General features: G+C 36.8%; 3 protein-coding genes, 1 long non-coding RNA gene and 1 pseudogene across 8 annotated transcripts; 2 read left to right on the top strand and 3 right to left on the bottom strand.

The window, feature by feature from the left end:
* On the bottom strand, positions 8,309 to 9,479 carry LOC104735953. Its single transcript, XR_759512.2, has 2 exons — positions 9,181 to 9,479; positions 8,309 to 9,079 (listed from the first exon to the last, which is right to left on the bottom strand). It is a non-coding gene; the product is annotated as an uncharacterized LOC104735953 (long non-coding RNA).
* Positions 10,602 to 14,185, bottom strand: LOC104735950 (protein FAR1-RELATED SEQUENCE 12). Of its 4 annotated transcripts, none has more exons than XM_010455848.2 (3): positions 14,107 to 14,185; positions 11,135 to 13,536; positions 10,602 to 10,987 (listed from the first exon to the last, which is right to left on the bottom strand). In XM_010455848.2, the coding sequence occupies exon 2, from the start codon at positions 13,503 to 13,505 to the stop codon at positions 11,154 to 11,156; it is 2,352 nt and encodes a 783-aa protein (XP_010454150.1). In that variant the 5' UTR covers positions 13,506 to 13,536; positions 14,107 to 14,185; the 3' UTR covers positions 10,602 to 10,987; positions 11,135 to 11,153. The 4 variants fall into 4 exon arrangements, with proteins under 4 accessions (XP_010454150.1, XP_010454148.1, XP_010454146.1 ...); XM_010455846.2 differs by lacking the exon at positions 14,107 to 14,185 and adding an exon at positions 13,674 to 13,997; XM_010455844.2 differs by lacking the exon at positions 14,107 to 14,185 and adding an exon at positions 13,705 to 13,997.
* LOC104735951 (pentatricopeptide repeat-containing protein At5g18950-like) lies at positions 14,232 to 18,439 on the top strand. 2 transcript variants are annotated; one of them, XM_010455851.2, is made up of 2 exons: positions 14,232 to 14,997; positions 18,069 to 18,439. In XM_010455851.2, exons 1-2 carry the CDS (start codon positions 14,324 to 14,326, stop codon positions 18,079 to 18,081), a joined length of 687 nt encoding a protein of 228 aa, XP_010454153.1. In that variant the 5' UTR covers positions 14,232 to 14,323; the 3' UTR covers positions 18,082 to 18,439. The 2 variants fall into 2 exon arrangements, with proteins under 2 accessions (XP_010454153.1, XP_010454152.1); XM_010455850.1 differs by having other exon boundaries at positions 14,232 to 14,809; positions 15,485 to 18,433.
* Positions 18,602 to 19,429, top strand: LOC104738043 (annotated as a pseudogene).
* Positions 19,505 to 22,202, bottom strand: LOC104735949 (calcium-binding protein 39). The gene is made up of 11 exons (XM_010455843.2): positions 21,865 to 22,202; positions 21,448 to 21,615; positions 21,242 to 21,360; positions 21,070 to 21,144; positions 20,841 to 20,934; positions 20,698 to 20,757; positions 20,488 to 20,553; positions 20,292 to 20,390; positions 20,153 to 20,197; positions 19,935 to 20,037; positions 19,505 to 19,850 (listed from the first exon to the last, which is right to left on the bottom strand). Exons 1-11 carry the CDS (start codon positions 21,985 to 21,987, stop codon positions 19,762 to 19,764), a joined length of 1,041 nt encoding a protein of 346 aa, XP_010454145.1. The 5' UTR covers positions 21,988 to 22,202; the 3' UTR covers positions 19,505 to 19,761.

Here is a 26,392-nt window from a genome sequence, read left to right as displayed (position 1 = left end):
TGGCTCACTAACATCCACAAGAAACAAACTGGTATTGTCTTGAAATCTCATCTGAACTTTGTATAATCTGTTTTTAGACTTCTCTGTTCTTACGAGCAAGTTCCCTTCTTCATCTCTCATAGTCAAGTAGTTTCCTTTCATTCGAATATCACACCCTGCTTCGGTGGCCTGACCTAAGCTTATAATATTGCTCTTGAGATCAAGAATGTAATACACATCTGTCATAGTCCTTGATTTTCCATTCTGATCAACAAAAGCAATTGTTCCTTTTCCTCGAATATCAATCCTAGAGTCATCACCGAAATGGACTTTACCAGTTATAAAGCTGTCAAGTTTGTTGAAGTACCTTCTATCCCCAGTCATATGGTTGCTGGCTCCGTTGTTGAGATACCATATATTCTCAATGCCTGCAATCGTCTCAACCTTACTTGATATACGATCCTTCTTGTATTTGCTTGGTATACAGTCTTTCTCATTAAGGTAGACAATTTCGTGCATCAACAATTCGTCTGCATCCTCTGTATCTTTATCTTTGTTGTTACTCTCTTCTGTTTCCTGTAACTTGAGCAAGCGATCTGGACAATGTGAAGCAAAATGGCCAGTTTGATCACATCGAAAACATGTAACTTGTGACATATTTCTTCCACCGTAGCGTCCTCTTCCTCGTCCTCTATAAAACGATCTTCCACCTCGACCTCGTCCTCTAAACCCTCCAGATTCATTACTGTAATCTCTGTATTGCTGATTAGTTTGTGAATCTCGGTATTGTTGACTCGGTTGTGATTCCGTGTACATCAGTTTTCCTTGTTCCTCTTGAACCTCCTCTTCTTCACGAATGCGTTCCTCATAAGCTTTCAGTCTGCCAACAATTTCTTCAAAGCTGATGGTGTTTAAGTCTAGAACTTGTTCTAGAGAAGCAACTATCTGAATGAATTTTTTCCGAGGAAGGCTGCTCAGAAACTTCTTGACTATCTTCGACTCTTCTATGTTAGCTCCTAGGGCAGCTGATTGTGAAGATATCGTGGATAACTTTCCTGAAAAATCATCAATAGTTTCAGATTCTTTCATCTTCAGTCTTTCAAACTCTGCCATCAAAGTTTGAAGTCTTGCTTCTCGAACTCTTTCAGCTCCAACATTCCTGGATCGAATTGAATCCCACACTTTCTTAGCCGTATCAAGTTCTCCAACTTGAAGTGTTAAACTTTCCGGTATTGATTGGAATAATAAAGCCATAGCTATATCATTATGATCTGGATTAATCTGCTCGGTTTCAGGTTCGATGGCATCCCAGACTTTGTGTACTCGAAGAGTAATTCTCATCTTCATCGCCCACACGGTGTAATTAGTCGAGGTTAGCATAGGACAAACAATAGAAGGAGATCCTCCTCCTTCCTTAGGTCGTGATGTTGCTACGGTAAGCTCGGCCATGTTTTCTTGGTAAAAGACTCAAGCTCTGATACCAAATCTAGAACAAAGGTTTTGTAATGAACACAAGAATTAAAAGCACAACTCACTTTTATTTAGCTTAAGAAAATCTCTCAAAACTTAAGCTCTCACTTTCTCTTCTCACAAAACCTCATAAGTTATGTCACATCTCAACATATCCTTATATAACACTTTTCTATTCCTAATCCTAATAGGAACTATTAGTACTTAGATAATTCCTAAGTACATTAAACCTTATCTCTTTGTAAACACAACTATTCTAGGATTAGGACTTGTCTTCTAATTCAAGGCTTCTTCAAGCTTATCCCAACAGCGGCTACAGTCACTACATAGAATGATGTGGCTACGGTTGCGTAAGGATAATTTGACTACAATGGCTACACACAAAGATGTGGCTACAGTTGCGTAAAATGATAAGTTGGCTACAGTCGCATATTTTGAGATAAAATGACAACAATCAGTAGAAAAATAATCTCCCAAGAAAGGATGATGATTATGTTCACTGACCAAAGAAATCAACGACTAAAGGTCATTACAGAAAGGAAACAGAGGCTATGCCTCCTAGCAAATAGATGTGACTATGGTCGCTTAATATATACTTAATAGCGAGACGTCACTGGAATAATTGGCAAAGCCATAATGTGCATGGAATATGACGACATTCAACTACTGAACAAAATCAAAAGGCACTGCCTCAAAAGAAAAGAAAAAACAAGGAAAAAAGTTGTGACAACGATCACTACTGAACAATGTAAAGGAAAAGCCTTAGCCTGCAGACCATGGCCAATGCCAATCGAATAAAAGGCAGCACCACTTACAAGCGTGACAAGCAGCAACCATGGTTGATGCTGTTGGTATAGATGACTGCGATGAATATCATTGCCAGAATAAAATCACAGACTTAGTGGAAATAAAGTAACTATGGTTGCTAAAAACTAGACAAAGGTGCAAAGCCTCCTAAAATATAGGAAGCATAGAATGCTCACTATTAAAATTGGAGGCAATGTCTTCGACAATAGAAAGTGACAATAGTCACTAAAAATAAAACATAAGCTAAGAGGCAAAGTCTCTTCAGATACAATGAGCATATAATGCTCATCAAAAATAAATAATTAAAGTAGGGGGCAATGCCTCCAAACAAAGAAAAAGTGATGATGATCACTTAAGACAAAAGCTGAGGCAAAGCCTCGTAAGATATAAGAAGCATTGAATGCTCATTATATAAAGAAATCAGAGGCGATGTCTCCCACAAATATAAGTGACGAGGGAGCATACTCTGATAAACTGGAAGTTGTTTACCCATCGAGGGAGCAAACTTAAGAATACATAAACTTGGTAGTTGCTGATCCATCAAGATTGCAGACTCCGAAACACAAAGATGTTTACTCATTGAGGAAGCATACTCGAATATATTGTAGTTGCTTACCCATTGAGGAAGCAAACTCCACTAAATAAAAATGTACTTACCCGTTGAGGAAGTATACTCTAACAAAATAAAAGTAGCTTACCCATGGAGGAAGCAGACTTCAAATTGCAGTGAGGAAAAACTTCCTTACATGAAGTGGTCACGATGCCAAATACTAAAACATAATTGGAAAATCCATAGTGTGCAATGACCATGGTCAGTACAAATCAAATTAGAGAGATGCCTCATAATAAAAAGCACCAGACATTGGTCGCATCAAAAAATAGAAGGGACAACCCTCATTATAAAAAGCACCAAAAGTGGGCGCTCAAAAAAAAAAAGGGGCACACCCTCATCAAATGATGTAATGGTGACCAGCCATTTATTATAATAAGAGGCGAAGCCTTAGAATAAATGAACGCCGATAATGGTCGCATCGCATGCATGTTCACGGTAAAAGTATATGATCTGAAAAAGATCGTTACAAAAATAAAATCAGAGGCAATGCTTCCATAAAATGGTCACTAGTACGAAAACCCGAGGAAAAACTCCTGAGAAATAAGAGCAGCCACAATACTCACAGTAAACTGAGTCATGATGAGCAGTGTCGTTTACAGAGAGCAAAGTAACGAGGATCACTACAAAGCAAAGTAGGGGCACAGTATCTGAAAGAAAAGCAACTATACCTCTATTGTTTCAAAATTAAAGAGACAAAAAGCTCACTTATAAGGGCAGTGACTACGGTCATTAGCCAATAAAAACGTTGAGTACGTACAATCACCGCTATAAACAATAATTGTGGTAGTTGGGTAAGAAAGGACAAAAGGTAGTGAAGAAAACTACACAATTATATATTAAAGAGACAAAAGCTCTCTGATGTAAAATCAGATGGCTACGGTCACATAGCTTAAAAGAAATAGTAACAGACGGACACTAGAGAATCTCGGGAGAAATCACCTCCCAAAAAAGATCACTGGCGACAGCTACACACCAAAAAATAATGGGTTTGTGGTCACGTGAAGCCTCCTAAGAAGCAAGAAGCATCGAATGCTCATTACAAAAATTCGAAGGCATGACCTCCACAAATAAAAGCGGCAACCAACGTCACTGTGACAAATAAGTGACGGCAGGTGTTACTTTTTGACGATCTTAGAAATCGATGTTGTAGCAACTCCCAGATTTGGTAAGAGGATGAGTAAGCTCATAGAAAAAATAAACGACAAGCGCTACTTAAAAAAGAAAACCGCATCCTCCCCAAAGTTAGCGAGAGGTTGAAACTTGGAAGCTCCAACAACAAGTAAACAAACAGCGATGCTTGAAAAATAGAAGGCAAAGCCTCTGAAAATTTTAGAATCCTTATAACAATCATTCACGTACGAGTTTAGACAACCATGGTTGCGTGAGTCAAATCTCAATTGTATATGTTATAGTGAAGGTCACCAATAATCGCTAATAAAGATCATATAGATCGCTTATAAGCGATCGTTTCAATTGCTAATAATGATCATGTAGGCTGCACTGATGAGAGTCATGGTTTTGCAAGTTAGTAATGATAATCAAAGGAGCCTCAAGACGCTAAGATATGACCAATGACGCCAAAAGTCAATTGAGTTTGTCGCACAAAGACGTATCTAAAATATCGGTCACAACAACATGTGAGAAGCACCCTAAAGGTTTAGTATCGAAGCGTTTTTCTACAAGAGCTTGACATTCACGTGCAGAAAAGAGAATTCATCTAAACGCTTGCTACTGAAGTCTCCAAGGCCTCTAAAGGCGCTTGACACATAGAAAGCCACAAACATCCACAAAACTCACTCGACAAAAAGAGATGACTATTGTTCTGTGGAAAAACATACCCCTTATGCGAAGAATCACACATCACCAACAAGATGTATACAACTTCAAAAATACATCAAAGGGAATACTATGGCTAGGAAGACAATAAATGGAAAAACAATGACATCTACAGAAGCCAAGTGATATCGACTATATCATTATTTAATCAAAGCTTGTGCCAATTTAGTTTGGTTCATTGAGAAAATGATTCCCTAGAAGATAAGAAATATCTTTAATTTGTGGCTGGGGCATCTTAAAAGTCAACGAGAGACTTAAGATACACGAGTGACAATAATTTTCCTCGAAGCTCCAGAACCTGGACACACGACACCAAATGTTATCGCTCCATGCTTTATATTTGGCTTAGAAGCGTTTGCTTATCACTAGAAGCCAACGTCGGGGAAAAATACAAAAAGGCAAGATATATAATGCGCATGTTAAACATTCTTTTAACATGAACCCCAAGATCTTAAACATCTATATTAATCACATAATAGAATCATAAAGAAGGTTAAAATAATACCTCCACTCATTGTAGAAATGATGATTCCTTGAATGGTTTCTTCTTCTTGAATGGTTTGGCTTGAAGGCTTGAAAAGAAACTCTTACATGATGTTTATGTGACATTTCCTATAAACTATTTTCTTTATGTGTTGTTTTGTTCTTGTGATGATTTGTGATGGAGCAAACCATCTATTTATAGGAGGGAAGAGAACCTTATTCATCATAAGGGTTTTGTCTTCTAATTTAATCTCAACCATCCATCATAGTAGAGATGAAGACAGTGGTGACAAGTGTGAGAACAAGTGTCTAGCATTGCTTCAAACACAACATGCAACTTCACACTTGTTCTCTTATAAGCTATGACATGTAGTTTAATACTTGTCCTTATAAGCATAAGCTTCACATGTAGCTTAACACCTGTCCTTTTAGTTCCCAAATGATGAAAAACAAAATATAACAAACTCAATTAAATAACCTACTAACTATAAGACCACGTACATGGGTAAGAAATAATTATTTTCTTACAGTGCAAACTACAAAAGAAGGTTCGCGGTTATGTTACATATTGCCACGCTGCAAAACAAGACACAACGGTATGTCAACTCACACAATGCTCTTCTCCAACGCAACAAGGTGGCTAGAATGAGCAATCAATCAAAAGCTGCCTCATGTAGAAATGACACCATTCAGTCAAAAGACGTTCATAATAACGACTGATTCAAGCGTATCTAATAGACATGCTACTCTCCAAATTCTAAATTAGAAAATGAAGAGTAGGGGGCAAACTGTTGGGAAAAAATAAATTCACTCTTGGTTAACTTCGGTTAAGCCTAAACCGACAATACTAAGCCCAACCCAACTAGACTAGGGTTTGGGGATAACTATAAAGAAAGAGTCCCTGAAACGTATGGAGGTGGAGGGAGGAAGAACCCGAGAAGACTCCAAAAGATTTAAACCTAGCTTCCTTGCCGAGCATTAGCAAGATCACCATCACCAACGATCATCACCGATGACATTATGATAGGTCACGAGATCGACGTTGTATACGTCACTGATGAGATTGTTGTTACCTAGTATATCATGGTCATAACCCAAGAGGTAGCAACCAAGAGTTGACAATCAATATCAAACAACTTAATCTAATGGAGAGCCATATTATTTCCACAACGGGTTCTCATATTGATTTATTGTAATTTTGAGCTTTAATCAATAAAGATCTCTTTGCGTTCATTCCGTAGAACTGTTCACATACGAATCGGTTAAAATTTTCCTAAACATATATATATGTTCATCAATTAATGTTTCACCAACCCTTAATTTTTCGTTCGACTTTATGCAGTACATGTTTTAAGGATACAAACGTATTGTTTTCTTTCATAATTAGAATTGTTGTTCCTTCATTATCTCATCTTCTTCTTCTCATCCTCTCCTCTGCCCGGGCTTGAACTCACGAGGTGTAGAATTGTTGTATACATAAACACTGCAAACTGGTTGACAGAAAAAAAAAAACACTGCAAACTGGTCATTTAATTCATTTAGGTCCATGTCCATCGCCTCTTACATTATTTAGTTAATAATAGTAATAACTTAATTGCATAATAAACAATGCAGGTTTCGTAAAGGGGAATTGAAACCTACACATTTGATAAACTTTTGAAAAATAAACTAAGTTTTGAATTTTTTTGAGAGTTATATCATTTTTTGTATAAATTTCTTTTTACTATATGATTATAATAAATAATAATTGTAATTAAATTGCAAAGATTTTCCTTATTAATTACACATATTTTCCTTATTAATTGCACATATTTTCTTATTAAAATTAGTAATTTAATAGATAAATTTTCTATTAAAGTTAGTGATATAATAGATTATTTTGGTTTTATATACTTTTCAAAAAATTAATTATAGTCGTTTTGTTTATAGGATTTTTTTTATTTTATTTTTATAATTATTAAATAAATTTTCTTTTCACATATGTCAAAAAATTATCGAATTACTTGATAGTTAGTCGTGATTATATGAACTACTAACTTTGAAAATTAAACTTTTTTTTTTGGCAACATAATACTTTGAAAACTAAACTTTATATAATAAGACATATAAAACAAATTGTTTATGTGTGTTACGTATTAATTAATTTAAGAACAATGTGATACGTATCAATTATATGATAAAATTCACGTAAATGCACAATACTACGTAGTTTCAGATAGGAAAATATGGTTAACTGTTTTTGGAGGTAATCTATTGGTTGTTATAAGATCAATTGTTTTGATGAGAATTTCACCCAAAAAAAATTGTTTTGATGAGAAGAGCATTAAAAGCCGACGAGAATAAAGAGACAGATTATACCAATTCAAGGAGGAGCTTCTGAGAAAAGCTTCTTCTTCAACTCAAAATTTCGGAACAACTTTCACAAGTTTTACCTAATACTATTCATTATTTTTGTCTGCAATCAACCAATCACTCGTCTCTATGATTCTATCTGCAATTGCTATAAACGTCAAGTCTGAGCCTAGGTTATGTTTAGTTATTAATATTCCCTTATATCGTGTGAATCCTGATCTTTTTTTGTTGTCAACTATATATTATATGAAGCAAGCAATTTTTAAAAATAAAAATATAATTTAAATCAGAATTGTGGAATCAATCTTTTCTTTTGCAGATTACCCAGATATATATTATAGATGTATTAGCCGGCGCTGACAATTATTGGGCTGCAAGCCCAAAAAAAGATAGGCAAAAAAGAAGAAAAAATAGGTGACACCGAGCCTCGAACCCATTAGAGCAAATTCAAAAAAGGATACTTAAGTATGTTTTTAATTATAATATTTGAAAATAATGAAGTTAAAAACTTTTAAAAAAACTGTGAAATGGTATGTTCCAATGGTAGATACTAATTTTTGGTTCTTAAAATTTTTAAATTATTTTTTTTGAAAATTATAATATGTTAAGTACAATTTGGTTTGTTGAAATTTTTAAACATTTTTAAAAACATAAAATTATGTACAAGACTTAGGAAGCCAAACTTCATAATCAAGTTTATAAAAACAAAGAGAATCGATTTTAATAGCATCATCAACCAGGAATCGATTAACACTAGTAGTTCTCTAATTCAAAACATAAAGAGTGTTAAATCGATTAACACTAGTAGCAATCAACAAATGAAGTTTTGAGAGTTTATATATATGATACTTACAATCAACAACTCCCTGCAATCAACAAACAAAGTTACATAAATACTTGAAACAGAATTAATGCAAGACTCAAGACATCATGGTTTTGCAAGAGCAGCAGAGCAAACACATGAAACAAGAGAAAATAAGACTTAAAAAGAAAACAACAGATTATTGCTCACATCAAACACTTTCAAATAAATTCTATCCCTCGCATTATTGAGAACTTCAAAGTTCAGAAGCCAATTTCCGTAGGCAGATAGTGTTGACAAATAATTGAACATCGTGCAATTCTATACCCAAAAGCCTCTTTAGGATCCTTTTCATCAAACTGATCCGCTCCAAAGGCCTGAACACATGGTTTGTGACCACCTTGGGCTACGGCCACTAGATACAGGGCACTAAAAAACATGATCACTTGAAATCGAGGAGAGCAAGACGAGAGTAGTTTATAAGCATTGCAGTATGAAGGAATCATTGCTCAGTAAACCAAGCCCCTGTTTGTTTCAATCAAATCCACTATACAACTTCAGACTCATCTCTAGAGAAGAATGTGAAGAGACTAAGAGACTAATATATATATATAGAGAGAGAGAGAGAGCTTGGTTAGAGGCAGCGGCCGCCGTCGATTGCCCCAATGGTCCAGTCAGATACGTAATCAGATTCGAAGATATCCCGTAGTAAGCGAATCGCTCAGCAACCTCCACACCTATAGTCGAACAAAAACCAGAAAATCAAAAAAAAATTCAGGCGAAGAACACGAAACACTCTAAAGAGCAAGAAATTGGCGGGAATCTCGGGGGGAATTACCGATGATGAATCCGGCGGATCTCCAGCCACCGGAGGAAGATCTGACGGCTGGTTTGCTTCTGTAGTCAACGGATCCGTCGACGCTGGTTACAGCGAGAAGCGGAGTTCCGGCTTCATCAACAGCGCCGGAGATGGCGATTGGATTCTCCCAAATCGAAGAGTTTTGGGATCGGCTCTTGAAATGAAAGAGAGGGGAAAAAAATCCTCGGTCGATTTTTTTTTTCTTTTGTTAATTTCACCAAACCAAAGACAAACACATATTAGATAAGAATCGATCCTAAAAATACTTAACTAAGAATCGATTTTAGCCTTTATATGTATTTGGTTGCANAAAAAAAAAAAAAAAAAAAAAAAGCCTTTATATGTATTTTGATTTATTTTTATCCTTAAGCATCCCTTAACAATCCTGTAAATACCACGGTGCTCTTACCTCAGAATCAATAATTACACATTTTACCAACTGAACTAAAAGAAATTTTACCAAATTTAGGGCCGAAATATTACTTAACCCAGACCGCAAGCACATGCTTCACTTGCTTGGCCTCAAGGCCCGCTCATGTATACTATATTATAAATCTTTTATGTTAAGTGAATATGAACCATTGAAATGAGACAAATGGTCACATGTGAGAGAGCTTGATTGATTTTATAATGTTTGATGTTAACTCACATAAAGCTTTTCTCATCGTGTGATGCAATGTTACAAAATACAAACATAACACTGTTGTTTACAGATGCCTATTAATTTATGGTCCACAACACATAAACCCAAGAATTAATAAATCTACTTATGAAGGTGTGTGTAATTAAAGTACGTAATAGGTTTGGTGATGTGTAAGATGTTGTAGTTAAGCATTTTTATCTCATGTTACTTGGTCTACTTAAATTTTGTAATATAATTAATTATATTTTTAAAATGGGACTGGTCACATACCTTCTACATCCATAGCTTTAATACTGAGCAAATATTTAAACACAAAATGGCAAAATATGTTTTAACATATAACGAAGTAGATGTAGATCTTAAAAGTGTTTTTAATGCTTTTTTTGGGAGAAATTAACAAAATTCATCCTGCAAAACCAGATCCGGTTAGGTTTGGTTATGAGTTGAAATAGTAGCCGCAAGTTACCTGAGCACCAAGGATCAGTTCCATGGAAAGTACATTATAGGATTGTTTCTCTATATATCTGTAGCTCTCACGAAAACGGTACACTTCAGTCCAAGGAGAGCTTTGCACATGCAGCCGCTGTGGCGATTCCATGTTATCATGCTCCAGTCATGGCCTGAGCGAGAGCATAACTGAATCACGAACCGTACTATGACATAAGTTTTGAATAATTTTTACATCAGTTACAAACAGAGAAAAATTCGCTAAAATGATTGATTGATCATGTAAAATGATTTATTTGATTGATGCGAATATAATAAAAAGGGATTGATAATAATAATATTACATTACTGCTACATTCTTTGCTTCTACTAACTTAAGCATCAAAATCAAACGATTTGATTCACTAAACAGGATCTATATCTTCCTCCCACCAAAAAACATAAAGTCCTAATTTTGATCTGTTCTTTCACTTTCTCAGATCCTTTTGGAACAACATAAACAAACATACAAGATAACAAACATGCATCGATCCACCACCCGAACCACCATTACAATGATGATTGTCATTAGGAACCACAAAACTCCCACCTCCACCAACACCTGATCCACCTCTTGCAGTGATAATGTTATCAAAAAGGTTAAGATTAGACGGCCACCAAAGACTTCATGTTCTTCAAGTAATGCCAAAAAAACACCTACAGCAACGATAACACCACCAAAACTCCACTTAAATCCTTAGTTTCTAACACAACAAACTTCAGCAGCTTTCATGCATGAATTCAATTAGACATGACAATATTGATCTCAATTTCAAACATGAGAATGAAGAAGATTGGTCTTACATGGTGATCGCCGAGTTCATCATCTCTGCCAACAAAGTTTCTTCCCACCCTCACGCATAATTTCATAAGCAAGCTTATACTTCTCCAGAGACGAAGTCCCAAACTCTATGTACTTAGAAGCAGCCTCTCTCAAACTCCAAACCATCAAGGCCTTAAGATCCTGAGCACTCACGCCTGATTCCATATCACGCACAAACCCAAACTCCGCGTTCTTGGTCCATCGGTGCAGTATATACCGAGACGGGAGCTCTCTTATGTCCAAAAGATTAAACACTTTCAAGATATGTCTACAGAGAAGTCCTTCGTGCTCAAACATCTGACAGCTGCAACTCGAATTAAGATTCGACGCACTGAAAGTCACAGCGTGTTTCTCACTCTCATTCCCACATTTCCTCACCAGGAATCTACTGATTGCTCCTTCTTCGTATGTCTTTAAACAGAGGTAGTTGTAAGACTGTACGAGTTCGCTCTGGAAGATTCTGAACACTGTTAGCGTGTAGAGTCTTCTGCATTGTTCTTCCACTGGTTCTTTTGTCTGCAGAAACGGCTGCAGGTTGTAAGAATTAAAATCCTCTTTTCTTTCCTCCTCCCGTCTCTGCTCAAGTGCTTGTTCATATCGAGAAATGAATTCTCTGAGAGGCGTCAGAGCGTCAAGTGAAGCACCAAAGAAAGACTCAGTGGTTCCATTTATTGGGATTCCAGCGAAGAAGCTTGCTCTTAGATACGCGGGAACCCAATTCTCACGCTGTTCATAGATCTCTCTGAGCCAAATATCGTCTCTAAGACCGTATTTGTTGATGAGAGCACTCCAAACTGAGTCAAACTCAACCGTTGTCTGAGTCTGGTATATACATTTCTCGTATTCATACTTGAACTCACTTGGAAACGGTCTGAGATTCTCCTGCTCCTTTTCCCTAACTTGCCAAGCTGAGTACCGGTGATGTGCACCGGGGAAGACTTGGACCAAAGCTTGCTGAATATGCAAATCTTGATCAGCTACAATGGATCTTGGACGACGACCTGACATAGCGCGAAGCCATGTCTGAAACAACCACAAGAAAGCCTCTTTAGATTCGTCAGCAACCATGGCACAGCCAAGAAGCACAGGTTGCCTGTGATGGTTAAAACCAATGACAGTAGCAAACGGAACAGCGTAGTTTCCTTTACGGTATGAAGTATCGAAAACAACAGTATCACCAAACTGACTACAAGCGAATCTTGCTCTGCTATCCGCCCAAAAGATGCTCATACAGCTTCCATTACTGACATCCAACTCGACTGCGTAAAAGAATCCCATGTCCTCGGTTTGTCTAGACTGAAAATAGTCAAGAAGCAGTGGATACCATTCTTCACCGATTCTGTTCTCTCGTGTTTTCTTGATGTGGTTGTTGTTGTTGTTGCCGAAGTCGTTTAGTTCAATAAGATCAACGGAGTCTAATCCTCCAGTTCCATCATCCGTTATCTTTTTCATACCGGCGTCATTCTTCTTCCCTGGTTCAAGGTCATGATTATGATCTTTATTGAGACGGTCAACGATCCAACCACCAGAGTCTTGTCTTTTGATCCTCATGTAAGCTCCACAACCCATTCTTGAAGGATGCTGAAACCCTTCTCTCGAACAAACAAACCGTCTCGATGTGATTGATCCATCGACTTTCGAACGGAACAACTGACCAATCCGAACTCTAAACCCAACAACTTCAGCATAAGCCTGATAAAACTGACACGCTTCATTAGCCGAACCAAACTCCAACCCTGCATACGGCTCAGTACCAGTAACAGCCTTAGATTGCTGCATTTGATGATGATGATCGTCACTCACTTCTCCTTCACTACCACCGCCTTTAAAGCGTTTGAAACCACCACCAGGGCAAGACCGTGGTTCTCTATCAGACTCATCAACAACTTTCATCTTAGGTCTATGTGGATTAACGGTTACACCTAGCTTAGTAGGAGCAGGAGCTCTGGAAGGACGTGGAGTCGTCTCCTCAACCTGAGTCTCACCTCCAAGCTCATGGTTATGCTCTTTCTGTATCTGGTCAAGAACCCATTTCCCTGTATCACGTCTCTGCACGCGAATAAACGCGGTGCATCCAGTTCTAGAATTCAGCTGAAAACCTTCTTTTGAACACACAAACCTCCTAGACGAAACCGTACCATCAGTTCTTGATCTATACAACTGACCAGTCCTAACCTTAAAACCCGTTCGAATGGCGTAACCGTTGTAGTACTCACGTGCTTCCTCAGCGGTATCGAATTCTAAACCAACGTAAGGTTCAACTCCTCCTGAGCCACCTTCTTCATCTTCATTTACACCGTTGTTGTTGTTGTTGTGATGCAGAACCCGTACAGGGTATGCTTTAGCAACCATGTTGTTGAAACTGTTAAGCTCAGTATCTACACTGCAATTACACAAAAGGGTGAATCAAAATCCGAACCAATTCAACAGTAACAAAACATGACAAATTCTAAGTATACACTCATCTAATTGAAGCCAGCAACACAAAGAACGAATACTATATACTAATAAAAGAAAGACCAAATCAGCCATAGCTTTCCCCCAAAATTACTTCTCCATTCTCGTCGAAGCGAACCAAAAGACCAACTAAATCGGTAACAGACGGACGGAGATTGCGAGAGAGCTCCAAACTCTCAGCTGTTCGGCGGTTGGAATTCACAAAGATGCTTCATTTCACGACCTTCCACATTCTCTTTGCGCGGGAAATTGATTTGGTGCTAGGCACAGAATTTATTAGGGATTTCGGCGAAGACGATAGATAGATACAGAGAGAGAGATAGAGATAGAGATAGAGATAGAGAGAGAAGATGAAGAAACAACAAAAAAAGCAATCCCCTTTTTTAAACTAAAGAGTAAAGACCAATCTTAGTATTTGATGTCACAACATAACATTATTGATGCTGTAATAAAATTAATTATTATATTATTTGTATTACTTCAAAAAAGTCCAAACCTTTGTTTATCATCTTCTGGATGTGAGATAACGAAAGATCCAAATAAAAATTGGGGATCGATCAAGAATCTAGGGTTCCGGTGAAAGGTTTCGACTTTTCTCTTCTCCCGGAATAAAAAGTAAACCTTTTTGTCTGGCTCTACTTCGGAGATTGAATTCGAGTCTGCCCACGAGTTTTTTTGAGTTACGCAATCAGAGAAAAGTTAGCGGAGACGCCATGAGTAGAGGTCAGTCGTATTTGATCAGTCTCTTTAGAAACCGAACTCGACAGAGTCCTAATACCCAGTTACGGAGTCTAACTCTCGAGCCTCGGGATAGTGAATCCAATCCCAATGAGCAGAAATGCGCCGGCGGTGGAACGTATACGGAGATGGCCAAAACCGTCTCTACGATCATGAGAGAGAGACAGAGATGGCAACAAACTCTGGTATCTGATTTCCCGTCTTTTAATTTCGCTGATCCTTTGTTTTTCCGGGAACTGTTGAAATCTCAGAACAATGTTCTGTTTTCTCTGTGGTTCTTTCGATGGTTGTGTTCGAACTACGATTACACACCTGATCCTGTTTCTTTAAATCTTCTCTTTGGTGCCCTTTTGGATGCAAAAGCCGTGAAAGCTGCTAAAAGTTTTCTCGATACCACTGGTTTTAACCCTGAGCCCACTTTATTAGAGCTATACGTTAAGTTTCTTAGTGAAGATGGGTTGGTAGAGGAAGCTGTTGATGTGTATAATGTACTCAAAGAGACTGGGATTAGCCCTACAGTTGTGACCTGCAATGCTGTTTTATTAGGTTGCTTGAAAGCGAGGAAACTAAATCTTTTTTGGGAACTTCACAAGGGAATGATGGAATCTGAGGTTGATCTTGAGAGGATCCGGTGTTTGGTTCTGATAAGATGCAGGGACTGAATTGTAAAAGAGATAGTCACACGTGTGAGGAGAGCTGAATCTATTTGGGATCATGTGCAACAAAGTTCACACGTGAGAGATGAGGAAAGTTGCCTAGGAGGCTAAGAAGAACCTAGAAGATGATTAAGCTATATAAATAAAGAGGGGAAGCATCACAAGGGGACATGATGAATGTTGTGAGGGGTTAGCCGACATGAGGCTGCTTGGGAAGAGAGGAACCCGAGGGATGTGAGCGAGGGTTGCCGATCTTATCTTTCACTTTGTTCTTCATTTCTATCTTGTAATCTGAGAGTTATTGAACCTTTTAAGTTTGCATTTACATGTTAATGGAGGTTTAATGGAGTTTCCCTAAGGTTAAGCTTTTGTTCATGGAGTTTACTAGTTAGAAGCTTAACAAATGGTGCGGTGAGCGTGGATCGAACACGCGACCTTCAGATGGTGCGTTTGTGACTGGGGACACNTGAAGATGGGTTGGTAGAGGAAGCTGTTGATGTGTATAATGTACTCAAAGAGACTGGGATTAGCCCTACAGTTGTGACCTGCAATGCTGTTTTATTAGGTTGCTTGAAAGCGAGGAAACTAAATCTTTTTTGGGAACTTCACAAGGGAATGATGGAATCTGAGGTTGATCTTGAGAGGATCCGGTGTTTGGTTCTGATAAGATGCAGGGACTGAATTGTAAAAGAGATAGTCACACGTGTGAGGAGAGCTGAATCTATTTGGGATCATGTGCAACAAAGTTCACACGTGAGAGATGAGGAAAGTTGCCTAGGAGGCTAAGAAGAACCTAGAAGATGATTAAGCTATATAAATAAAGAGGGGAAGCATCACAAGGGGACATGATGAATGTTGTGAGGGGTTAGCCGACATGAGGCTGCTTGGGAAGAGAGGAACCCGAGGGATGTGAGCGAGGGTTGCCGATCTTATCTTTCACTTTGTTCTTCATTTCTATCTTGTAATCTGAGAGTTATTGAACCTTTTAAGTTTGCATTTACATGTTAATGGAGGTTTAATGGAGTTTCCCTAAGGTTAAGCTTTTGTTCATGGAGTTTACTAGTTAGAAGCTTAACAAATGGTGCGGTGAGCGTGGATCGAACACGCGACCTTCAGATGGTGCGTTTGTGACTGGGGACACAGCGGAGTGAGAAATCTGACTTTAAAAAAAAAAAAAAAAAACGGGTTTAATGTCTGAACGATTAGACTCCATGGACGTCGATACAAAGCTTGATGCAATTGAAACGACACCTGTAGGAGTACCTGTCTTCAATGGAGTATATCCCTGTGGTTGGATTTCAAGAGTTGAGCGTTTCTTCCGGCTTGGTCAATATACAGATGAGGAGAAGCTACGCTTGGTGTCTTTGAATATAAAGGGAGATGCTTTCACCTGGTTCAAGGTTATGTCTTTCAGAAATTGGAATGATTTTAAGTCGAGACTGTATGTATGTTCGATTCGGAAATGTCAAGCCACGATCTCCATCACTATCGGTTTCTGCTTCGGAAATGTGTTTGGATAAAGATTTGGTTAAAGCAGATTCACCTAAGGAGGAGAATGATAAGTTTGAGCTTGATTTGGTTCCACAAGAAGGATTGTTCTGTAGTGTTGATTTAAGCTACACTCTTGATAATTTCTCATCTAAAGTTTTGGTGAGAGATCAAGTGCAGCCCAAATCTGGCATTGTTGTTGAGGAATCACCCTCTGCTTTTGACAATAGTCTGATGTTTGACCATCAAGAGACACAAAAACATGTTTTAGATGTCTCAGCAGTGGCTGAGTGTTATGAGAAATTCAGAGGTTTCAGGATCCTTCATGTTGCACTTCAAGTATTCGACTTAATGCTTCACAGAAAATACAATTTACAGAAACATAGGAAGCATGTCAAGGGCTTAAAGTCTTGGAAATTCAAGTATAAAAACAGCGATGGGATAAGAGACTGGATACAAGAGCAGTTAATGATTGGTACAAGAAGAGTTATTGCAACGCTACATTATTGGAGGAAGCACAAGACTGAGCTGTTGCAGGAAGTTGCAGAACTTATATTTTTGCATTTGGTATGTCCTCAGACTATCCAGGGGTTTGGCTTATTGCGGAGGGCAACTGAAACAAACTTTATTAGAATTCAACAAAGCATGCAACACACATTTAATCAGTTTCGAGAAGATTTAGCAGAGGAGTTACAAACTGTGGCAAAGAGAGTTTGCCAGCATTTTCATGTCATCTTCAAGCACATGTTTGTGCAGAGTAATAAGTCTTCATTGGCTCCTTCTCGGTTTTTGATTGAAACGCTTAATGATGCTCCAATACAAGCTGGGACAGAGACTAATGCAGGTTTCTCATCTAGTGTCGGAGTGACAATTTGGAGGGTTCATCAAGGAGAGGTGCAAGGGAAGGTTCTCTTTGTCAAAATTACCGTGAGGGAGATTGGAGTCAATCATAGAAGATACATAATGCAGTTTCAGAGCTTTGTTTGGTGGGAATTTAGAAAAGCTCTCTTTTCTCTGTGGCATCGATGGCGACGCAAGGGCAGCCACAATGATGTATTTGGCAAAGTTACACGTTTTTGCAGGTTTAGAAGAGTTTATGAACATAATTTGCAGGTTGTTGCATCAAGAGCTTCTTATCCGGTGAAGTTGCTGGCAGAGGCGACACCATTTCACAATCAACAACTTCTGATACAGTTTCTCATGTCTCAGAGTTTGGAAGTGTATTCAGTATGCCCCTTTCCCAAATGGAGAACTAAACACATATACACAAGCAGTCTTCCATTCAGCCAATTTATCTTTCAAGCAGAGGGTTTTGTGTTTGAGTCAAAGGAGATGAAGAAAAACCAATTCCCAAGTCTACAATTTCTGAAGCAGCTCAATATATCTTTGTCTGCATTTTGTGACGTTTACACATCAGTTGGTCAAGTTTATTATAGGTTGCCGCTGCTAACCACCACATCTGGTAGAGTTGCTTGGTGTAGTTTCGTCCTTATTGAACCTGGAACAATGCAACAACAATTGTTCTGCATATAAGCTTGGGGACAAGCTTCATTTCGGAGGGAGGGGTATTGATAAGATGCAGGGACTGAATTGTAAAAGAGATAGTCACACGTGTGAGGAGAGCTGAATCTATTTGGGATCATGTGCAACAAAGTTCACACGTGAGAGATGAGGAAAGTTGCCTAGGAGGCTAAGAAGAACCTAGAAGATGATTAAGCTATATAAATAAAGAGGGGAAGCATCACAAGGGGACATGATGAATGTTGTGAGGGGTTAGCCGACATGAGGCTGCTTGGGAAGAGAGGAACCCGAGGGATGTGAGCGAGGGTTGCCGATCTTATCTTTCACTTTGTTCTTCATTTCTATCTTGTAATCTGAGAGTTATTGAACCTTTTAAGTTTGCATTTACATGTTAATGGAGGTTTAATGGAGTTTCCCTAAGGTTAAGCTTTTGTTCATGGAGTTTACTAGTTAGAAGCTTAACAGGTTCAAGCTTTGTGTGATGGTGGGGAGGTTTCTGAAGCCTATGAGCTTCTCAAGCAGGGTTTGAAACAAGGGCTTGATCCAGGACATGATGTGTATGCCAAGTTGATATCTGGCTTCTGTAAGATTGGGAACTATGCTTGTATGTCGGAGATTCTTCATACCATGATTGCGTGGAACCATTTCCCGAATATTTATACATACCATGAGGTTATAAATGGGTTGTGTAAGAATAAGAAGCAGGTCGAGGCTTTTTGTATATTCAAGAGTTTGAAAGACAAAGGCTATGCACCTGACAGAGTCGTGTATACTACAATGATCCATGGATTATGTGAGAAGGGATGGTTAGGGAGCGCAAGGAAGCTGTGGTTTGAGATGATTAAAAAAGGGATGCAACCAAACGAGTTAACTTACAATGTGATGATACATGGGCACTTAAAAAGAGGCGAGTTTGTGCTTGCTGGAGAATTCTACAGTGAGATGCTCAGAAAAGGCTATGGAGAGACAACGGTAAGCTGCAATACGGTGATCACTGGTTTCTGCTCACATGGTAAATCAGACGAGGCATTTGAGTTTTTCAAGAAAATGTCTGAAACAGGGGTTGCACCCGATGCTATCACGTATAACGCTTTGATTCTGGGATTTTGCAAGTAAAATAAGGTTGAGAAAGGCATGAAAGTATATAAGGAGCTCAAGGCCTTAGGTCTGGAGCTTTCTGGTGTGACATATGCTGCACTCATGAGAAATCTGAAGATGTCTGATTCTGTTGTAACTTCTTCAAATTTACAGATCGTCTGAAAGAAACTACTAATTTTGCTGAAATTATTGTGCGACTCTAGAACTGTATCGTTAGGTTGATTCATCAGCAAAAAAATGCTGAATTCCATATTTTTGCAGATCTGTAATTGTTTTTGGACCTCTTTTAGGAAATAAAACAAAAAGGGTTTCATTGAATTAAGTGGATGAGTCTATCCATTTCGAAGATTACATACAAAAGCACAATCTTCATAAAAGGGCAACAAAATGTTATGGTCTTTAACTCTTTATATTATATAAATTATATATGGGGCAACAAAGCACAATCTTCATTATTCTGAACAACTCAGCGATAATAAAGAGAATCAAACGTTACTTTACTACACAGTCTACACATTAGAAAAAACAGCAGGTTCAAGTTTAGACAAGCAGTAATGAAATTTGGACAACACAGAGTTAACTAGAAAATTCATTTGTAGGACTCGGAATCCCCATATGGAACAGAGAGAAGTGATGAGCCAAAAGAATGTTTAAAGTTTGAGGTTTTGCAGGCTAGACATCTTTTGGATCTCTTCGATGATCAGCTCCTTTTCCTCTTCGAATTGATCATCTTCGGAACCTAAGTAAGATATCAATTAATGGAATGAGTCTAATTTGGAGGGTAATATTTATAAATATTGCTATCAGGTAGTTTGAATCATACCTTTACCAGGGGACAAATTGTGAAGAAGTTCGAGTAATTTCTCATGGTTTCTTGCCAAAATGATCTTCACTTCTTGTGGCTTATTAGGGTTCGCAACAAAGATCTGTAAGCGCACAATGCGGTTAAAAGGCTTCAAATTCTGATAATAACTTCTCTTCAGAGACCTATTAACAGTTGTTACCAAATCAACTGCCGATTTTAACAAAGAGATACGTTACCTTAAATATATGGAAGGCTGATATTTGAATATTTTTGCTCGAGTCCTACTCAGTATGAAGATGATTAGTTCATATGCAATTACTTATTTGACAAAGTAACCGCCAAATAGGAAAGATGAGACCATAATAAACGGCTTACCTTCAAAAGTGTCATTATGACTTTCAGATAACGAACTTCTAAGATAAATTTCTTCATTATGTGTGAATTTGGAGTCTCCAAAAGGAAATCTGAGAGAAGCTGCACCAACCACGAAACTCCCATAGTTAACAACACTATTCAAGAGGTCATATATATACGAATATAGCACCAACATAAGAATTGTAGCGAAGAGAACCTTCAGTGATTGCCTTCTCGTCACATAATTTGAAGATGTCAAAAGTCTTTCATAAACATCAAAGAACTGAAAGAACCATAAATAACCCGTCAGCTAAAGGTAATAGGATCTTCTTAAGTTTTTCGATTCTGTGTTTCATTTAGTTGTAGAATTTATATCAAAGAGATACTTCTCATGTCATCCAAACATGAAAAAGAAGCTGAATCAAACCTCACTGTAATGAGAGGTGAGAAACTCGGAGACAACAGAGTCATGTTTTGTGAGAAGATCCTGCGAGAGAGGTAAGGAAGTAAGGTATATATAGACAAAACTCCGAAACAAGTCCAAGTCAATAATGTAGTTAAAAAAATCACCTTGAATGTTGAAAATGCATCAGAAGCAACATCAAAGTTAGGCAACTCCACAAATTTGAAGAATAATTCAAAGCAGGCAGACTCTAAAATATACCTGAAAAGGCACTACAAGAATTTAACCGCGTGAAAAAAAAAAAGAAAAATCTCGACCATCGCGTGTCAGTGAAATCATTTAAACAGGTTCGTAACCACATTGAAAAGTCAAAGCTAGATATGGGATTAGTCTTACTTAGCAAGACTTGGGAATTTAATGCATTCCCTAAGCATACTTCCACAATGCAGAGCAATCTCCTTGTTGTCATAGCTGCTCATAAACAGTGAATTCTCAGTATTGGCTCATATAAGGTTCGGGGAAAAAATCAGCTAGGTAAAAATAAAAAGAAAATCTCTACAATATTTACCATACAACCAAAGAGTCAAGCAACTCGAAATGATCTTCAACGTACTGCACAAAGCAATAAGTCTCGCCGACTTTTTGCTTCAACAAGATAGACCAGCAATGCAGTAAATCTTTTCTTGCCTACAAACATAACTCAACTCAGCGGGTTCTGTAAACGGATGTTATAAAACAGATAAAAAGGGAAACAAATTGAAAAATCAGACTTACTTCCCATCCCAAAATGTGTAGCTTATGAATAACAAGAGAGATAACATCTTCTTTGCAAAACTCTAATGCTAACTGTACAGCTTGATCAGCAGCATTTGGTTCAGCCTCACCATCTCCAGAAAGCATTCCTCTCAGAGAAGAAAAATTCTTCTCAACTTCTTCCAGAGCCTAAACCAAAAATAAAGATAAGCTAAGCCATACATACACTTCTGCATTCCATACCAATAAGCAAATTAAGATTTCCCAAAATCCCACAAAACCAAAAAATTTCAGATACAAGGAGATGATCAATCAATTACACCAAACCAAAACAGTAGTTAAGGCATAAAAGGTACAAACTTTAAATAGAGAAATGAGGAGTTAAGGCATAAAGGTACAAACTTTAAAATAGAGAATAAAGAGAGAAAGAAGAAGAACCTTCTCGAGGGATTTAACTTCGACGACGGTCTTGGTGTCGAGAGCGATAAGACTGTCTCTGATGGCCTTAACGACCTCTTGAGGCGTTTTAGGCCTTGAGGGCTTGAAGAAGGAGAAGGACATTGAGATCAGATTCGGATTCCGCCGCGTATTGATTCAGACGGATTCGTGGATCGGCAACTCATTCAATAGAAAAAGGGCAAAACACTCTTCTTCCTAGTTCCTCCTCTTCGCCTCGGTTCAATTCAAGCAGATCGTCAAATCATCATCGTCATAAAGCACATCTCTTTTATTTTTCCTAATTACGATGTGACAAAAAAAAAATTTGACAACTTTTTACCAGTTTACTAACAACTTTTATAGTTCCCAACTTATAAAATTTGTAGTCCACTAATTAGCAAGGATTATAGATAATATATATGTTATCCTCTTGTAATCTTTAGGATCATATTTTAATTCCATTTTGTGGAATTCCTTCTGTTATTGTTTAATAATCCGATCATTAAACCCAAAAAAAAAAACATATAAAGAAAAAAATCTTGTTTTGATAGCACAATATATATATTTTTTTAATGTGTCACCGTATTGGATTAGAACATATAAAACAGTGTTTACCTTGCACTTATATAAACAATTTAAGTAGGATTTTATAGCATGAGTCTAGTTCTGTTTAATATATACATACAACAAATATATACTGTATTTGTTTTAAAATTTTAGTTTAACTTTTTTTTTTTGAACAACCAATTAATTAAATTTTTTTTTTTTATAAAAACTAAAATTTTTATTCATTTCTTAATGGACTGGTCCGAGAAACAATACATCAAAAATTTAGTTACAAAACAAGAAGAACGAAAAACATACCGGAAAAATGAAAAAAACTCAGAACCTGCCAAAACTATGAAGCTCAAAATTTAAAGATATATGTGACCGGAAAGCAAAGAGTCAGAGCACTAGTTCCGGTGGAATCAAGATTCACGGTTTTGCGGCGACATCGAAGGATCAAAAAACAAAAACAGAATTTAATTTAACTTTATAGTAGTATTTATATGGTTAGATTTTTGTTTTAAGATTTTAGTTTAATATATGTATAAAGTATATGTATCACATTAATTAAATTTTGTTATAAGTTTAACATAACATCTCCAAAGTTCAAAGTTCCAAAGATAGGATTTTGCTTCAAAATTAAACAATAATTAAATTCTTAATATTAAATTATATTTCTTAAAATTATATTTTAAATGTAAAATAGAAAATCCAATTCTAAAAAAATAAATTTTACAAATAAAATTAAAATATTATAGCTGTTAAATAATATTATTTTAAAATTTTATAACATATATATTATAATTGTTCATAAAACTTATTTTAATAATATATTTCTTTTATAGCTGTTAAATAATATTATTTCTTTTATTGGTTCGATTGTAGATATCAAATGGACGCAGTAGATATCTTAATCGATTACGATGTCGGCCCAACAAAGCCCAACTAATGTGTCATTTCGATAATACTAGACCTTTTCGCCATCTTTTCTACGAATCATACAGTGATGTGTCACTGTGTGACAACAGCGACTATCTAAGAACAAGTGAACAACGATTTTCATCATTTTATTCTAGTAGATTTTTTTTTGTTTTTGTTCTAACACATTCTAGTAGTTTCTTTTTCAGGAGTTTATAACGTGTTTCTTGTTAATAGCTAGGTTTGGTTCAGTTAAAGAGAATAACGTGTCTGCAGTCTCTAAATTGTTAACGTGTTTCTGATATATATATCTAAATTTTTCATGCAATAAATACAACGATTTGGGTCATTCGTCTTCTGATATTGAATACAAATCGTACGTACACACACGTCGCATGCAATCTTCTTCTTTTTTTTTCGTCTAGATTTATTTTTCCAACAAGAACAAAACCAAAAAAGAAAATGCAATCAATAAGTTCCCTATATATGCTTATGATTTGTCTACCTTAGAGAGCTAAAAAGTGAAACCCTAAAACCCAAACATATGTTTTTATTGCATAGGAGTTAGGGTTTCTGATTTGGAGACACTGTCATATCGATGTGCCCCTTCCCTATCAAACTCTTCATATCCCCAGAAACACCATCATCATATAACTTCCAACTTCACCCCTTCCAAATTCTCCTTATTTCTCTAAGAATATACTCTAATTTTTATATATGCAAATATGCCCCCCAAAGACTAAAGATATCTGAGATCACATTTTCGACAAGGTTAAAGGTTTCACACGGATCTTAATTATCTTATCAATATGTAAATTTTAATAAGGTCTTTTTACGGTAACTAATAGTTGCCTCCTTTTCTTTTGGTGTTTATATATATATTTAAGTATCAGTACCTGAATCCTTCTGGAGAATATTATAATATAGTATAGCAGAAACTAAAAAAAAACTCAAATGCGATAAAAATCGTTATAATTAAGAAACTATAAAACAAATCATCATTATGTTTATTTAGCGATTATTTAGCGTTCCTTCAAACTCTCAAGTTCGAGTCGATGATATTCACATGACATTGTGATTGTCGTTACTAGAGGGACGTAGTAGGATAATCATCAACTTATATATATGAATAAACATCTAAAGAATAGGAGACAAGGTTTATAAGCAAATAAATGAGCCCACAAGCTAAAGCTCAGATGAATATTCTATAACATTGCACAAAAAAAGCAATTATGAGGGATACATGCATAGGGTTATAATCTAATTATTTGCAGCAACAATCCAGCTGATTCTTTTTAAGCAAAATAAAAGAAAAGAAGAAGAAACTACTTGTTAATTAACTGATTATTAGTCGGTGCATCATCTATATATAATTTAAGAGTACTAAGACGTCCGTAATCCTCTCGCTAATCAGGAGCATTATACCTCAATGAGGAATTCAAAGTGGATTTTGTTTTCGGCACACCATGCTATTGTTTGGAAAAAATTGTATGACGAAAAACCTTTCGGATAAGAACCAACACATATTATCTTTCCATCGATAGGCTAATTTTTTTTGACTATGTTCATCTAATTTGGGTACGCTGGTTGTGTTGAGTAATCGATTCCCAGTAAATAACAAAAATTATTGTACGTAAATGTTTGAAGAAGCAATAGTGTGTAGGGTAAATGAATCTAATGTACAAAACTGTACATAATTTGTTTTTAGTAAAAAGAGAATCAGATACCTTTTGAAGAGGACAAAGGGTTCTGGGAAGAGGGAACATGATGGCCTCCATGCCTCACCATTCTCTCATCATCATCTATCTAAGTAAAATAAAAAATAAGAAAATTAGATAGACTCACTGAACCAAATCTCTTGAAAGTCTCTCCATTACAAAAGTGACGCATATAATAATGTCTTGTTGGATTTGCACAATATGACAAAGAGATGACGCATGCATACGCCAGAACGTCTCATTATTGTAGAAACTACTGTTCAACTTTATCTGAACAAACCTATGCTCAAGCGATAACGATGTAGACTATTACGTACGTCGTCTTTGAGCCTCCGCTACGGTTGAGGTATGTTATTATCGGGGCATATATATATATATATATATATATATATAAAAGCTAGTTTTATGGATTATAACATTTTAAGTATACATATAGTTAAATGATTATTGTAGTTACTAGCTATGCATGCTGAATTTTTTTAACTGATTCAGATCAAATAATGGTGGTCCTAGAGACTTCTTCAGCAACCCAAAAAAAAAACAGTCTAATCGTTTAAATGAACGGATTTCAAAAATGAAGCAATAGTATTGGTCCAGGAATCGAAAGTATAATGCATGCATGTATTAGCCCTTTCAGTGGAATGATTCTTGCGTGGAGAAAACCATAAGGGTCCATCAGATTCTTTCCTCTTCGTCTTATTATTATTTTTAATTTGCAACGTAATCAAATTTCAAAAGTAATTATTTTGATGTTTATAATAAAGAAATACACAGCATAAGAGAGGCACGGGGAATGATTCACATCGAATAATAAATTGCCTCATATGTACCAAACAAACTTGTATGAATAAAAATACTCTTCTTATTGTTTACTGTTGTTGGGTTTGACAAACACAAAACAAATGGGCCTTAATGGGCCAGACGAAATTGGCATTAAGGAAAGGAGAAGAAGAATCTGGAAATGATACATGTATATGTATGTTTCATCGATCAAGAAAGTGGAGGTACGTGAAAGACAAGACATCAAGGAGAGTTCTAGAGAAAGAGAAGAAAAGAGGGTTCTTCTTCAAGAAGCTTTCTCCTTATTTGTTGTGTTCTTGTTCTTGTATCCTCTTGTGTACCAAAATCTGTAAACCAAAGAACATCACAAGTTAGTGGTGTGTGTAACCTCTTCATATAGTGGAAGTTGTGGGAGACAATTCCCACCCGAGACGTACGGGTTAGAGGCCGGGAACTCGGTGATCAAATTCTCTTGTGTCATCATGTGTCATGTTCAAGTTTTAGATATGTGAATCTTTAATCGGGTGTGAGGCGATGAGGGACCAAAAGCAACAATTATCCTCACA

This window comes from Camelina sativa, chromosome 13, assembly GCF_000633955.1.
Source record: "Camelina sativa cultivar DH55 chromosome 13, Cs, whole genome shotgun sequence".
NCBI classification, from domain to species: Eukaryota; Viridiplantae; Streptophyta; class Magnoliopsida; order Brassicales; family Brassicaceae; genus Camelina; species Camelina sativa.
Note: the sequence above shows the minus strand (reverse complement) of the source record. Positions and strands in the feature narration are given on the sequence as shown.